This window comes from Furipterus horrens, unplaced genomic scaffold (assembly GCF_987537825.1).
Source record: "Furipterus horrens unplaced genomic scaffold, mFurHor1.1.pri manual_scaffold_7, whole genome shotgun sequence".
NCBI classification, from domain to species: Eukaryota; Metazoa; Chordata; class Mammalia; order Chiroptera; family Furipteridae; genus Furipterus; species Furipterus horrens.
Window position 1 is genome coordinate 105,394,951 of NW_028327177.1, and position 14,931 is coordinate 105,409,881.

General features: G+C 39.0%; 1 protein-coding gene across 3 annotated transcripts in view; it reads right to left on the minus strand.

The window, feature by feature from the left end:
* The window catches only part of RAF1 (Raf-1 proto-oncogene, serine/threonine kinase), a 78,709-nt gene that overhangs the window by 6,217 nt on the left and 57,561 nt on the right, over positions 1-14,931 (minus strand). For 2 of the 3 annotated variants that reach the window (XM_090284193.1, XM_090284194.1), the window contains 9 exons: positions 13,506-13,618; positions 10,822-10,924; positions 10,398-10,555; positions 9,064-9,162; positions 7,308-7,461; positions 6,657-6,716; positions 5,031-5,058; positions 4,803-4,930; positions 4,327-4,444 (listed from right to left, as the gene is read on the minus strand). In XM_090284193.1, coding sequence (XP_090140319.1) covers positions 4,327-4,444; positions 4,803-4,930; positions 5,031-5,058; positions 6,657-6,716; positions 7,308-7,461; positions 9,064-9,162; positions 10,398-10,555; positions 10,822-10,924; positions 13,506-13,618 — 961 coding nt within the window. The remainder of the gene's footprint in view (positions 1-4,326; positions 4,445-4,802; positions 4,931-5,030; positions 5,059-6,656; positions 6,717-7,307; positions 7,462-9,063; positions 9,163-10,397; positions 10,556-10,821; positions 10,925-13,505; positions 13,619-14,931) is intronic. The other variant, XM_090284196.1, reaches the window with a different exon arrangement.

The window sequence follows — 14,931 nt, forward strand, 5'->3', positions numbered from 1 at the left end:
GATCCTCTCACCTCTCTAAATCCTATTATCCAAAGACACGTCAAAACTGTGCATAAGTCATCCACAATACCCGAGTCTTCGTGCAAGTCACTGATAGGAAGACTGGACAGGGTCAAACCAAAGACAAAGCCCTATGGCCCCTGCAGGGACCCATCTGCCAGCCAGCTTACAGTGACCAGTTACAATAACATTATGCAAGTATGCAGTTTCTCACTGAAACCCAGACTCTGTATGACCCCATTCTCTCATGTAACATGTAAATATTCCAAGGATTGCCATGATAGGCATTCAATCAAATAGGGACAATGGGCAAACATAGGAAAACAGATTTCAAGTCATATAATAAAGAACAGTTTTCTACTTGGTAGGAACTGCCTAGAGCTAAAATGAGTTCTCATGGGATCCTACAGTCTCTACCTGCAGACTTCACTCCTACTTAGCCTTTCCCCTCTTCACTCTACTGAAGCCATCAAGACCTCCTTGAGTTCCTCAAACTGTCAGGTGAGTGACCCACTCTGCACCTGCTGTTGCTGCTTCCCTAGGCATCTGCATCACCCTTGGGCCTCATAAAAAGGCCACTTCCTCAGACTCCTCCCTACCAATCTACAACTGTTAACTGGGCCTGCCACTCCACACCTGCCTTCCTCCACTTTTCTCCTTAGCACTTATAATACATTATATATTTTACTTTTCTTGGTTATTGTCCCCACCAGAATATAAGCTCCAGTAAGAGAAAGAATTTTTATGTTTTGTTCACTGCTTCATTTCTAGCCCCTAGAACAGCGGTTCTCAACCTGTGGGTTGCGACCCCTTTGGGGGTCCAACAACCCTTTCACAGGGGTTGCCTAAGACCATTGGAAACCACATATAATTACATATTGTTTTTGTGACTAATCACTATGCTCTAATTATGTTCAGTCTGTAACAATGAAAATACATCCTGCATATCAGATATTTACATTACAATTCATAATAGTAGCAAAATCACAGTTATGAAGTAGCAACGAAAATAATTTTATGGTTGGGGGGTCACCACAACATAAGAAACTGTATTAAAGGGTCGTGGCATTAGGAAAGTTGAGAACCACTGCCCTAGAAGAATGCATAGCATTAGAAGAGTGCTCAGGAAGCATTGCAAAGGAATGAATTCTAAGATGTAGCTGTCAACAAGTTAAGTTATGAATTAACAAGCCTGCCTGTCCGAGGCTCTGCAGTGGGAAGTGGGGACAGCTTCTAGCAGGGAATACTGACAACTGAGTTGTTCGCAGCCCAGGTCAAGAATCAGTTTCAGGCAGTGCAAGGCAGAACTCGGTGCCCAGCCTGAGGGCCCCAGGCCATGCCTGACTAGCCTGTAGAATTAGGTCTCGTTCCATAACAAGGGCTGCTCTCCAAAACTATCCAAATAACCCTTATAGTCGGCAGTCTTATAACATCTAAAGGATGGTACTTATTTACATTAGCAAGTAACATAAATAATGTGAGGGAGGGTAACTACATAAAATAGTTAACCAGAACTACTTACTTTCCCTAAATAGTAAAGTCAAAGAAAAATATACTACGAACAAGTTAAGACACATTCCTATTGGTTATTGTGTTTTTAATAACATACTAAGTTTATATCGCATTCATCATTGAATAAGGAAAAGCTATATATTATTATTGGTAAACTTGCAATGTTTTTAACCTTTTAAAACACCAGTTCATTTGCATGTTTAACCATTTAGGATTGTCTAAAACTTATTATACACACCTCTGCCTTCTAGAACAGAATAGAATAAACACCATTCCTCCTCATCTAATTGACTCGGCGGAAGTTGTAAACCTCAGCCATAGGCTGAGGTGGGGATTTTCGACCAAGGGTTACACCAGGCTGTTTGCCTCACACTAAGTGGCCTAAGACGGTTCTCCAGTTTGGAGATCCTCTCTTGAGGGTTTTTGCTCCTTCTCATGCTGTCCATGATGGTCCCTGCCATCAGTCTGACGGTCTCTATCTTCGTCACTTCTAATGTGTTGTTTGTAATGAGCAGAGACTAGCACATCAGACCCCAAACTTATACTTAAAAGGAGACTGACTCTCTGCTTGGGCCCAAGGGCCTCTTCTTTACATAAAGTAAATGAGCTTTAGTTCATGGATCTGAGGTCTCTGTCTTGCTTGCTTTGAAACCCTTCTGTTTACTTTCACAGCTGCTAGGCAGAATCAAAAACTTAAAAATCACCAAAGCACTGATTTTAAATTGGTTAAAACATTGAATACACAGGAACCAGAAAAGCAATTAACAAAGGGCAGGAGTATAGCACAAAACACTCAATCTAGAAATTACAGTTTCCTTGACCCTTCTGTTTTTCTTCTTTATTCAGAGACCTTGGTTCGCATTCGGAGGCTGAAAAAGCCCACTGCTTCTTGCTCCTGAAGTTTAAAAAACTAGAATCTTAAAAGCATGAGACATGTTCCCTACCTTCTAAAAGGAGTCTTTATGGCAGCAACACTATAACAAATATATCTCCTTATCACAATCTAAAAGCTCACATGATTGAGAGAAAAGACAAGCTTATAAACAGTAGTGTGGCAAATCTAACTCATGCTTTAAAATTATGTGTTCAATCAGAGAAAACTTAAATGTGAGCACAACTTACACTGTATCTATTGGCTTTTAGCTGAGGCTTTAAAAAATGTGCATAAAAATAAAGGCTCCTGATGGAAGCATTAAAAGCAATATTCACTGTTCCACCTCCTATAATTACTATTAGCCTTGTTGTCTCAGATAAGGCATTCTGTCCCACAAAATTGTGTTCTTTTTCCTAAGGGGTCACCTAGACATTTGGATAATATTCTGCAATAGTATTTCTCAGAGACCCAGAAGCAGGCCACTAGTATACTAGATGGAATGCTCAAAAGAAAAGGAATCATCCTACATGTAATTTGCAAATGAAAGGACCAGAAATTTGTCAGATGATTAGTTACAAATGGCAAGCCCATATATTCAGGAACACAAGGCACATGTAAAATTGAGGGCGGTTCTCCATTTTCAACACCTGGAATTTTAATGCTATTTCATATGATCCTCTTCTTTCGGTCTTTGCCCATTTACAAATAAAGATAAGGTAGTATCCAAGGTAGAAATATAGGCACCTAGGCACTTTAGGTGTTCTTAATATTTGTTTGTTTTGTTTTGCTTTATTAAAATCTGAATTTGGAAGTGTCTTTTTTAGGAACATGTAGCATTTTCAAGGCAACTCTCCCTATAATGCTAACTTCCTAAAGCCAGAGGCATTAAAAATCTGACAGAAAATGCTAAGTAGTTAGTTGACAAAATATACAACCTGTGGCTACAGACATTACAACAGTATATTTCTCCCAAGTGACAAAGTGTTTCCACTAAAATAAGGACATTAACACCCCAGATTCAAGAAGGAAGCCTGTGTCTTCCCTATGTGATGGGGGTTCCCACAGCCAAGCCCAGAGTACAGCGAAGAGAAGCTTCTGCAGGAGGCTCCCAGAGTTCCTGTGCCTAACTGTGTGACCAGGGACATGTCTGCTCCCCTCTTGCATGTAAAGTCTCTTAAGGTGCTTTCCAGCTTTAAGTTTCTAGAATCCATGTTCCCCTCATAGCAGCAGACTCTTATTTAAGGAACTTCAAAGCAGGTCCCACATGCAGCCAGTAATTAATCAGTTTATAAGAAGAGACCCTGACGTTTATGGGTCAGCTCTTGTCCACCACCATTTCCAATTATCCTGAAAACCTTGTAACAATTACAGCATCGGAGATTCTAAAAAGAATTCTATGAGCCCTGACCGATGTGGCTCAGTGGCTTGGACGTCATCCGCAAACTGAAGGTCACTGGTTCGATTCCCTGTCAGGGCTCAGGTCAGGTCCCCGGTTGGGAGCATGTGAGGCAACCAATCGCACATCAATGTTTCTCTCCCTTTCTTTCTCCCTCCTTTCCCCGCAGACAAAAAATAATATCTTTTAAAAAAAGTCTTTTAAAAAAGATATATTCATTTTAGAGATAGGGGAAGGGAAGCAGAAAAGGGAGAGAAACATCGATGAGTGAAACACTGAGCAGTTGCTTCTTGCATGCCGCCAGTTTGCAGGCCAGCGCTCAATCTGCTGAGCCACACCACCTAGGCCTAAATAAAATCTTTTTAAAAATAAGTAAAAAGAATGCTATGAAATTTCAGCGAGATATTCAATCTCAGATGTAATCAGCATCCCTGGAGAGTGCTGCCTTAGGCTGCAGAGCTTGATGAATCTTATCTCCCACCAGACTCTCTCTGGACTGAAACTGACTTCACCCCATGCCTTGAAGTAAAGGCGCCAAACTTACCATGCCACTTGCCCTTATAAACAGTTCCAAAGGACCCTGACCCGATCCGAGTGGAGAGCATCACTTCACTGGCTTCTATTTCCCAGTAATAGCTTGAATCTCTCTGTCCACGAGGCCTCTGAAACAATCGAAGATCATTACATATATTCCATGGAATGGTAAAGGTCTGTTTCTTAGCAAGGGTTTCAAAGATCAACTCAACTCCATCTGTTCCCCTATCATTTAAAGACAGACATATTAACTAGAATTCCAATATTTGTCTTTTGAGAAAATACAATCTAGTTGCACCCTCCCTTATAATAAACCAGCAAGTTTTCCCAATGCAAGCATACCAAAAATGGCACCAACATTTATTATATGATACAGTAAATATTTTTTATTAGAGCCCCTGCCCCCAAATTAAAACCATTCTCATTTCTGACTAAGTTTTTCTTACTGAATCCTAACCTGCAGGAGATACTATTGGCCATACTCACAATTTTGTTTTTCTCCTGGGTCCCAGGTCCTGGTGCTCGCTCTCTCTGTGCTGGCACAGGCGTTTTGGGCTGTGACCAGCCCGTTGGGCTCAGATTGTTGGGACTGCTGGACAAGGCTGACGGTGAGGCTTAATAGATAAGACAAACAGAATCCACACATGGATAAGCCAACAGAGGATACCCAGCATAAAGAGAAAAAGCCCATTACTATTTGCTATGGACAAGTACCTGATTCACTGTGACTTCGAATTGCATCCTAAAACAGAAAAGGAAAGCTGGTCAATTTCTCCACTAGAAAAGATGTTTTCTGGGGGAGGGGAAGAGGAGGATTTGCAGAACAAAGTAGATTATAAAACCTCTAAAATACAAAAAGTCTTAATTACACACTTTCCTTTGATTAAGCTCACCAAATGTCAGTAACTGCTATCTCTAAGATTGTTATCATCAAATACTAGGAGAACTGATGTTAATTTTTCATATATAATGAAAACAAAATTCTTTATCTCAGAAAAAAGCAATGCACACAGCAAACACTCTTTAAGGAAGGTCAGCAAAGTTACTATCAGCTAAGTTCTTTCCAATAATTGGGATTCTTGCTTCCAATGAGGTTCAAAAAAAGGGAGGGTGGGGGGCTGCATTCCCATGGCAATCTCATCCTCCCTCCTCTGGGAGGTTACTAGAGCACACTGATGAGAAGTTGGATTTGATATGAGTGAGCACCATGGCTATTTTATTTTATCCAAGTCTAAAATCGTGGGAAGGTGAAAGGATCTTAATCCCCTGGTCCAAACCTACATTTTACATGTAAGAAAATATATTAGAATAGGTCAAGAGACTTGGCCAGGGTCACACTGCCAGTAGGTGGCAGAGACAGAACAAGAAACCATCACTATGGATCTCAGCTTGTGCACCACAAAAAGCTCCTCAGACCCCCCGGGCAAGCTCAGAAATTAGTTCCATTCTCCTCAGGTGAGAAGTCATATGCCCCCTTTAGAATTTATTACAAACTGTTTGGGTAGAACAGTTTAAATCAACAAGGCCCTCCACAAGACCTAAATCCTCATATATATCCTCAAGAGTATATAAATAGTAACAATATAAAACCACTTGGCCCCCATATCCTTAAAAAGGACATTTTTCTGGGAAGTCCTATTCTCTTTTTTTTTTTTTCACACAACTAACACTGGAATGCTCCCACTCTAACATCGTTCCAAGATTAAAAGAAAAATCATAAAGCAAGCTGCCTCTCCCTGCCTTTGGCAGCCCCACCAAAGCATCTTCAGAGTTTACAAATAAAGCCTAGTTCTGGGCTTCCCACACCTGGCGACTCTTCGAGAATCACCTAGGGCGGTGTAAGCATGTCTGGGAGAGCAGGTGGGAAGTCCAGGCATCTGTTAAATACAACAGGATAACTGCCAGGTGGGCAAAACATTGGTCCAAAATAAACCTGAATTTTATTACAATATGACGCAGCTACAGCTTTATTATCCAACAATGTATATTTATTGACGAGAATTATATTCCCATTCACTGGGATTTTTTTCCTTCCCTGTGACCTCATTCATTAGATTATTCTGTGCTTATTTCTACACTTGAATTGACCTATCCTAGAAGGGACTTTTCAGTCATCTTGGAATCTAAATATTAAAGAGAAATATAAGTGGAATGTGTACTTTAAAAATGCTGAATCCTATATACTGTATTACAAAAACACAAAAACCATGAAAGCAAGTCTGACAAGAAATATATAAAATTTAACTTAGTGAATATTTCATTTTGATAGTCTATTATCTGATAGTCTTAGCAATCCTGTTAATTGACAAGAAAGCAAAAGGCATGAAGAAGAATACCTACTCTTCCCCTCAAACAAAATCCTCTGGACCACGCCCTGGGAGAAGCATTCAGGCTGTTATTCTAGTCCAAAGCAATGAGAAATAAAGAAGAATAAAGAACAGAAGAAGTATTTTAAGTGTATTCAGTTGTTATTAAAGATGAACTAGAAACCAAACCAAACAAATAGAACATACCAAAAGCCAAGAAAAAAAGCAGTCTGAAAACATTAGCTTTGGGCGGTTTCACACCTCCCTTAAATACATGCTTATTAAAATCCTGACTCCACCCTTTGATTGCTAAATGAAAACATTTAAAGTCTTTCAGAGAGTTTGTAGTTCTCCATCACTATTACTTCCCACACCAAAATGAATCTACTCCTTATGCATCTTATTCACTAGCTCACTGAAATCCTATTCAAATCTGACATGGAAAAAATGAGTTCAAATGTTTACAGTTCTTCAGAAAATTTTAGTTCTCCACTTGACTGATATACCAACCAGATTATTCAGCCAATCTAAAGGTATAGTGGATAAAAAAGAAATTCAAAAAGTCCAGAGACCTAAGAAAGTGCTGAAGTATTTGTTACCACATTTGAAACCCAAAACACTATGGCACAACAGTCAACTCCACCCAAATAGCTGATCCCCATTACCACCCAAAGGCCCCTTTTACCTCAATCATCCTGCTGTCCACAGGCAGGGTGGTGCTGACCATGTGGACATTAGGTGTGGATGTGGACCTCTGCCTCTGGGAGAGGGAACCTTCAGAAGAGGGGCTGGAGGTGTTGAAGGTGAAGGCGTGGGGCGTGGAGTATCTGTGCTGGGAACTAGGCCAAGGAGAAGACAGACAATCCCATAACTGACGCACAGGCCTCCCCACTGGAAAAGTAATTCACAGCTATCTACTTAATGAAGATACTCTGGGACAAACCCTACTTGTACTACAAAATGTTCTTTTCTTTCAATATGCATCACTTAAAAAATTTCTTCAGTCTAGGTGCTTTTGCATGCAAACTTTTGCAAAGGAAATAATATATGCTCTTGGAATTCAGGTGAAAAGAACAACACATTATAAGTTGTCTTCTTTTTAATAAATCATCTCTAGAGAAAATTCCAAATTTTTAGACCATCTCTGGGAAAGAACAGATTAGCATTTCCCAACCTACTAAGCTAGCTGGAACTTGCCCAGTTTAATTCAGAGACTAAATTAGAGAACTTTAAGGAAAATTATTTAACAGATGGTTAGACCCATTGAGCATGTCTACAAAAAGGCCAGCATTTTATCTATTGTGCTTCCTCTCCCCCCATAACTAGCTCACAGAGTCTATTACTGTGACTTCAGTTTTTAGGTGCAATATCTAACTGTGCAATTAATCACTGGCCTCTTTCAGCCAATGCCATTCTCCCACCAAACAGACTGGAAACAGACGTTAAGTATAACATTTTCACTCTTTGCTCTAAAGATATTTTGTTCAGATTCAAGTAACACCATGCACGAAGTCAAGGGATAAAAGGTTAGTTTTTCTAACAGAAATCTGCTCTGTTGCCCTGGAAAATTGCCTTCCCAGGAACTTCAGTGTTTATGCCCTAAGAGGCCTGGCTTCTTCTGTGAAATCTTCAAAAGCAAGTACAGTTTTTTTGTCAAGACTTGCATTTCAAATTGTCAAGAAAAATAAAATCATTCACAAATATATATCCAGATGTTTTTTTTTAATACAAATCCCTTGTTCTAATATATGCTGCTTTTAACAACTATGGTAGTTTTATAAAGGTCATTAAACATTCTACAATTATATATATATTAAAGTCAGATTTGGACAAAGATGTAGATTTTATTTAAGTTCCAAATTTATGTGTAACACTAAGTAAGATGTGAACTCAACAAAACTGATTTTAAAGATGGAAAACAGAGTAAAGACAAGGCATATTCAAACTCACAGGTACATTACAAAGAATATTTATATTAAAAATATAACTAGATTCTTTTTAAAGATAGTCTATTAAATTCCATGGTCTTAGCAATGCAAGGCCATAAGCATTTCAAAGTTGAACATTTCATTTTTATTACATCACCGTACATAGTTTTGGGACCCTTTCCCTGAGGTTTACCTCACTATACATACTGAAGGCAAATCTCAAGGTTTTCAAAAATGTGATATTAAGGAGCACAGTATAATAATAGACCCTCTAGTCAGTCACGTTCCAGACTGTAAGAACTATAGGACCACAAAGAGAAAGTTCTACATTTTGCTCTAATACCAATATTAAGTTCCATAGAAGCAGCCAAGAATTTACACAGAGTGAGGGGAGAACGCAAAAGAACCCTTGTCTTTTGTATTCAGGATTCAATCCCACCCACTCCAACGTAATTTCCAAAATATAAAAGATAAAAAATAAAAAACTGTAGGTAAAAAAGAAAAAAACATTACCTAACAGGCATCCGGGAAACAGACTCTCGCATCCGGCGCATTGTCAAAGAAGGCAGTGCTGGGACCCCACTATCCCCGATAGTGGAATTTGGAAACAATCTAAATGAAATCAGAGAAAGACTAGTTCAGAGACTTGCAGTAATTTTACAGAGTCAGCCCTGCCTTGCCTTGCAAATTTACAGCTCCTCAAACTGAACTTTTCCTATTCACATTTTCTTTGATCATTTTAGGCTACCCAGAGCAAAGAGACCACCAACCCAAATGACTGGGTTTGAACGACTACAAATTATGAACAATACTGATTTGCCAATGAATATATAGGCTCCACATGTTTCTAGGAAATACTTATGTCAAAACAGTATTTCTTAAAGCTCCATTAAGGCATTTTTGTAACAGAAATCACGTAGAGCTTTTCTGGGAACATTCTGTCTTGGAAACACATAGATGAAAAGACTGAAATATGAAGAATAAGTCATATTCAGCACCAAAAGTCATAAATAAGAAGAAAAGTGATATTGACAATTAACTGGGCCTTGTATCCAGGAGATGGACATTTGTGCTCAGCCGTTTCACATGTTATCTCAAATAACCCTTACAAGAACACTACAAGGAAGGTAATAACCTCCTTTTTCCAGATGGGTGAACTAAGGCTCAACATTGTAATTTTGACCCATGTCTGCTGGACTCCAAAGCTTGTGCCATTTATCCTACACAAAGTCTTTTTGCAAAAGCAATGTGTCACTACAACAAAAGTAAAAAAGATGTTCCCATTGTGGTTTAATGATAACACGCGCTTAGTTTATCCTTCAAAAAAGGATAAAACTTCAACTTTGACTTTTCACATCCCTGTTAACAGCTTTTAAAAGGCACTTTAGAATATGTACTTTTAATTTAAACCTTACTAAAAGACATTTTGTCTACCTGAAATATATTTTGTTAATTGCTTTATCCCCTGAGGAATATGTCTTTTAGCGCTGTACATTCAAATCATTCCAAGATGTTTCTCCAATTTGAAGTGAAGATAATGTCTATTAGCGAACTAATAGGTAGCACTGTCGTTTCGGTTTTTATAGCCTTTTGTTCTTTGTGTTACTGTTATCAATGTATGACAACATCCATATGATAGCAATAGTCCTACCTGCTCATTTTAGTTACTCCACACTAAAACTTGATGGTTTCAGTAACGTCATGTTCCTAAAGTAGAAGGTTTCCAGATCACAACACTTCATGTACCAAGTCCAAAACTCTGACTTCTCAAATATACAATAAGCACCCTCAAAAGAGGTTATACCTTTTCAACCCCTTATATATTTTTAAAAAGTATGATGTCTTACAAGAGTTGTCTGACATTACTCCAGTCCACACACATAGTAGGTACTTTGGTGCTACAGTGCTCATGAAATTTGTAGCCACAAGTCTGACATCGAAATCCATTCAGCAGGAACTTCTGACACATGTCACAGAAGGCAAGCTTCAGGAAGGTCTTCCGAGCCTGGAATAAATGAGAGGTGACAAAAGACAAAATAGCTCCTTGACCCCCAAGAGGTTTCATAGAATGAAAAATTATATTTCTAACATTTGTAAAATTCATCCCATACCTAGAAATTAAAGTATTATCTGTGACAAATGAAGCCTAAATTGCCTCATGGTAAAACAAGGGCATAAATAACCCAACACATACATGCTTATTACCTCTGAGAAATTCCTGCATGTCAAAGCACCCAAACATGCCACAAAGAGGAGAGATTTGCAACTTACAAAATTGTGTGTTGTGAGAGGAACATGATCCAGGAAATCTACTTGAAGTTCTTCTCCAATCAACGAGGCAGCATCAGTATTCCAATCTAAACGTGCTTTTTTACTAAAGGAGATTTTAAAAAACATAATACAAAAGGGGAACATTTAAACGAGAGTTCAATACCAATAACAACAGCTACCATTTATCTCCTGCTACATAAATACCAAACTTAATCACATACAAAACAAATTCACTTAATTCATACAATAAACCTATGAGGTAGGCATTATCATTCCCATCTTAAAAATAAGAGAATTAGGCCCTAAGAAAGTAACTTGCTCAAGGCAACAGAGTGAGTGTAAGGGCTTATTACTGGAACACAAGGTTGGTTGGACTCCAAAGTTTATGCTCTTAGAATAGTTTTCTTTAAAAAATAAAATATAAAAATCTCATGATAAAGTAAATATGCAATAAATTGAACTTTGTGATTTTAAAATCCTATAAAAATCCTAAAATCTTATAAAACAGGTTATATATACTGCTACAGTAGCAAAATTTAATCTTCACTTGCCTACTTCAATCTAGAAGATAAATATAAAGGAACCACAAATGAAATGCATTTTTCTATTTACACTGGGTTGGCCAAAAAGTTCCTTTAGATTTTTCTATACAATGGCTCTAGTAGTGCTTATTTGTCTTTAATTTCATTTGAAACAATTTTGTTAGATTGTATTGTGATGGCTGTCATACCAGTGTGCGTTTAAAAAAAACAAAATTGGTAAATTTTTGTGCAGCCATTTTAATATTGAAGATGGCAGAAAATAAGCAACATTTTTGGCATAGTATGCTTTATTATTTCAAGAAAGATAAAAACACAATTGAAACACAAAAAAAGATTTGTGCAGTGTATGGAGAAGGTGCTGTGACTGATCTAACATGTCAAAAAGTGGTTTGTGAAGTTTCTGCTGGAGATTGCTCATTGGACAATGCTCCATGGTCGGGCTGACCAGCTGAAGTGTTAGCGATCAAACTAAGACATTGAGAACAATCAACATTAACCATGCAGGAGACAGCCAACATACTCAAAATTATCCAAATCAATAGTTATTGGTAGAAATGAAAGCTGTGTCTTTCATTTTACGGAAAAAAATAAACCGATATTTTTGGCTAATTCAATAATAGGCTCAAATCTGTAGTTTGCAGAGTCTATAAATGTAAGCTGACAGGAGACTTGACTGTCTTATTATTTACTCTGAGACCACACCTTTTGTGCCTAAACAAAACAAGAAAAATCAATACAGTCAAGTAAAATTTAGTGCCCAGCTCCTTTCTCATGTCTTGTCCAGTTCATCAGGCCCCTTTTCCTGAATGATGAATACATGCAGGTAGAGAGAAAACAACACGTAATATAGCACCATTCAAACCTCTTCTTTGCTCACCAGAAGACTATTCCAGTCAATTTTTTTGTTGTTATCCAACAGTAAATAATCTATCCCTTAATAAAATTCCCTATATGCAAGCTCTGGGAAAACCCTTTCACTCCATAGTCCTGTTTTGCCCTAATGAAAAAAAGAGGGGTGGCCCTGTTTTCCTGACAGTCTTCAGGTGCTGTCTATCCAAGAACAAACCTCAGGTAGTTCTAAAACAATACAGCCTTGGATGAGAGTGGACCAACTTCAGTGTCTCAGAATCTCTCTTGCCTTTTTTCTTAAACAACAGAATTTATTTCTCACAGTTCTGGAGGCTGGAAGTCTGAGATCAGGGGGCCAGCATGATTAGGTGCTGGTGAGAGCCCTCCTTGCTTGAAGGGGGCTGCCTTCTCACTGTATCCTCACGCAGCGGGGTTCTCTAGTCTTTAAGGAAACACTCTAGATTGGCTTGGGGACCGGACCAACCTGGGGCTACATCCAGATACAGATGACATTTCTTATGAAGATTTGCACTTCAACACTGCCTCCTAAGCTGAGAGGAATATCATAGAGGAATTTATGCTCACCCCTTTGAGGTGACTCATTCACTGGGCTATGCTCTCAAACTGGGGGACTGCTTGACATATAATATGTAAATTGAAGCTCAGTAACAGAACTAGCACTTACCAAGAAGGTAAAGATAAGGTTATTTGCCCAGATTTTGGGAGAACAGTAACAGATGAGTAATTATGAATGGCTCAGATATTCTGGGCTATTACTCCTAGTCTAGGAGGAGATGCCTCCATCCTGCCATTATGGTATGGATCTTTCTTGAAACAAGAAATTCTTTTGCATCTTTTAGCCCTGTGTCAGTCAAACTGTAGGGATTCAGTAAACATTAACTAAATAAAAATAAATTAGTGAATTATGAGAGTCATTTCTTGAGAAGAGCATTATTTAACTAGAAACAACACAAACACTGAGTACCTATTCTGTACACTGCATTATAGCAAACACAACACCTTTGCTCTCAAGAAGCATGACATCTTACATTATTGTTTCCATCTATGGAAATACCTAACATATATTATTTTTCAATGCAGTGTTTTCAAGCAATAATTTCAAATTCTTAGCGTTTTATTTTTCTGCATTGTTTCTTTATAAACAAGGATATACAAATACACAGTATTTTACAGGAAGCTAGTAAATCTTTTTTCATGGAAAATGGTTATTATTTGAAGCTAGGAGAACCTTGCTAGTATAGACGAGGAGCTGATTAATGTTTGAGTTCTTACCCTTTGTGTTCATGGAGAAGTCTGAACACTGCACAGCACTCCGGTTGCAGGCCCCTCACCTTGAGTGCTTTCATGAGGCAGTCATGCAAGCTCATTCCATTTCGTACATTGACCTACAAACAAAGAACCATCTTTAGGATCAACACAAGCTACACACGCCTTGGAAAGGTGAGGACAGAATAAATGCACCAGCATTGCTATAATGGTGTGTATGGTTTGGCTTAGTGGATTGAGCGTCGGCCTGCGAGCTAAGTGTCGCTGGTTCGATCTTCCAGTCAGGGCACATCAGAGAAGGAAAACTCTGACTCCAAAAAACCTCCGCTGCCTTGCGGCATACCTCTTCAGGGGAAAGGCTAAAGGAGTAAACCCCGACAGAAAATCCGAAGCCGGAGTCCCTAAGGCGGTTTGACGTTGTAGTCAACACCGGCAACTCCTGCGGCGCACCTGAAGCCAAGCTGTATTGACTCCGTCTTTCCCTTGGATCCTTCAGCTGCGAAGAGAGGGGGGGTCTGCTGCATGGGCAACAGCAGACCCTCCATATCACCCTGCCCAGGCTCTGTAGCTTCAGCTTCACTGGAGAGGACACTCCAGCGTCATCGCAAGATGTCGATTCAACACGGGAGGAGACAGATACCGTGTCACTCCCGAGTCGGACTGCACAGCCATTCTCGGCGGTGCAGATAGACTCTTAAGAAGCTACACCATCGTCTCTCGAGACGGACGGCTGCCGACAACGACAACGATTCCCACACACAAAAACAGTATGTCCAGCAATAGATGAGTGCTTGAATAATGTATGGAACATCTGTATATGTCACATTACACTACTACTACATTATTCATAATGAATGACCTAGAGGGAGGGGTGTCTATGATATGTTAATTGCCCTAGGGAAATATTTTTCAGAATAGAGTAAAATTATTTAAAGGTGGGGAATAAATATATCTGTTAACATCAAGAGAGTGGTTGGGAGATACAATAACCTTCCCTTTACAAAGCTCTAATTTGTCTGACTCACTGAAATGTACATGCAAGCATAAACAACCACTGGAAAGAATAAGTCAATTTGATCTATAAACAAACGTGAGTTTTTCTGATCGAAAAATTGTATTTCAACCTATTTCAACCACTTGATCTTCATTTAAAAATAAAAATTCCATCTCACATGCACTTCACGCTAATGAGGGCAAGCAGGAAGTGGAAGGGATGGATTCTGCCTTGCTATAAGTACAAACACCACTGCTAATTTAAACAAATGTGCACTCCAGGTAGCCTTAGCATTACACGCCCCTCCACATTCGCCTGTACCCAACCCTCAAAAGCTAGGCAGACATTCAGAGCCCTAAGTAGAAAGTATGAGTGCCCAGGGTGCTAATGACAGCTATATAAAAATTTCAACTAGGAGGTTATAAAAGCCCTACACAC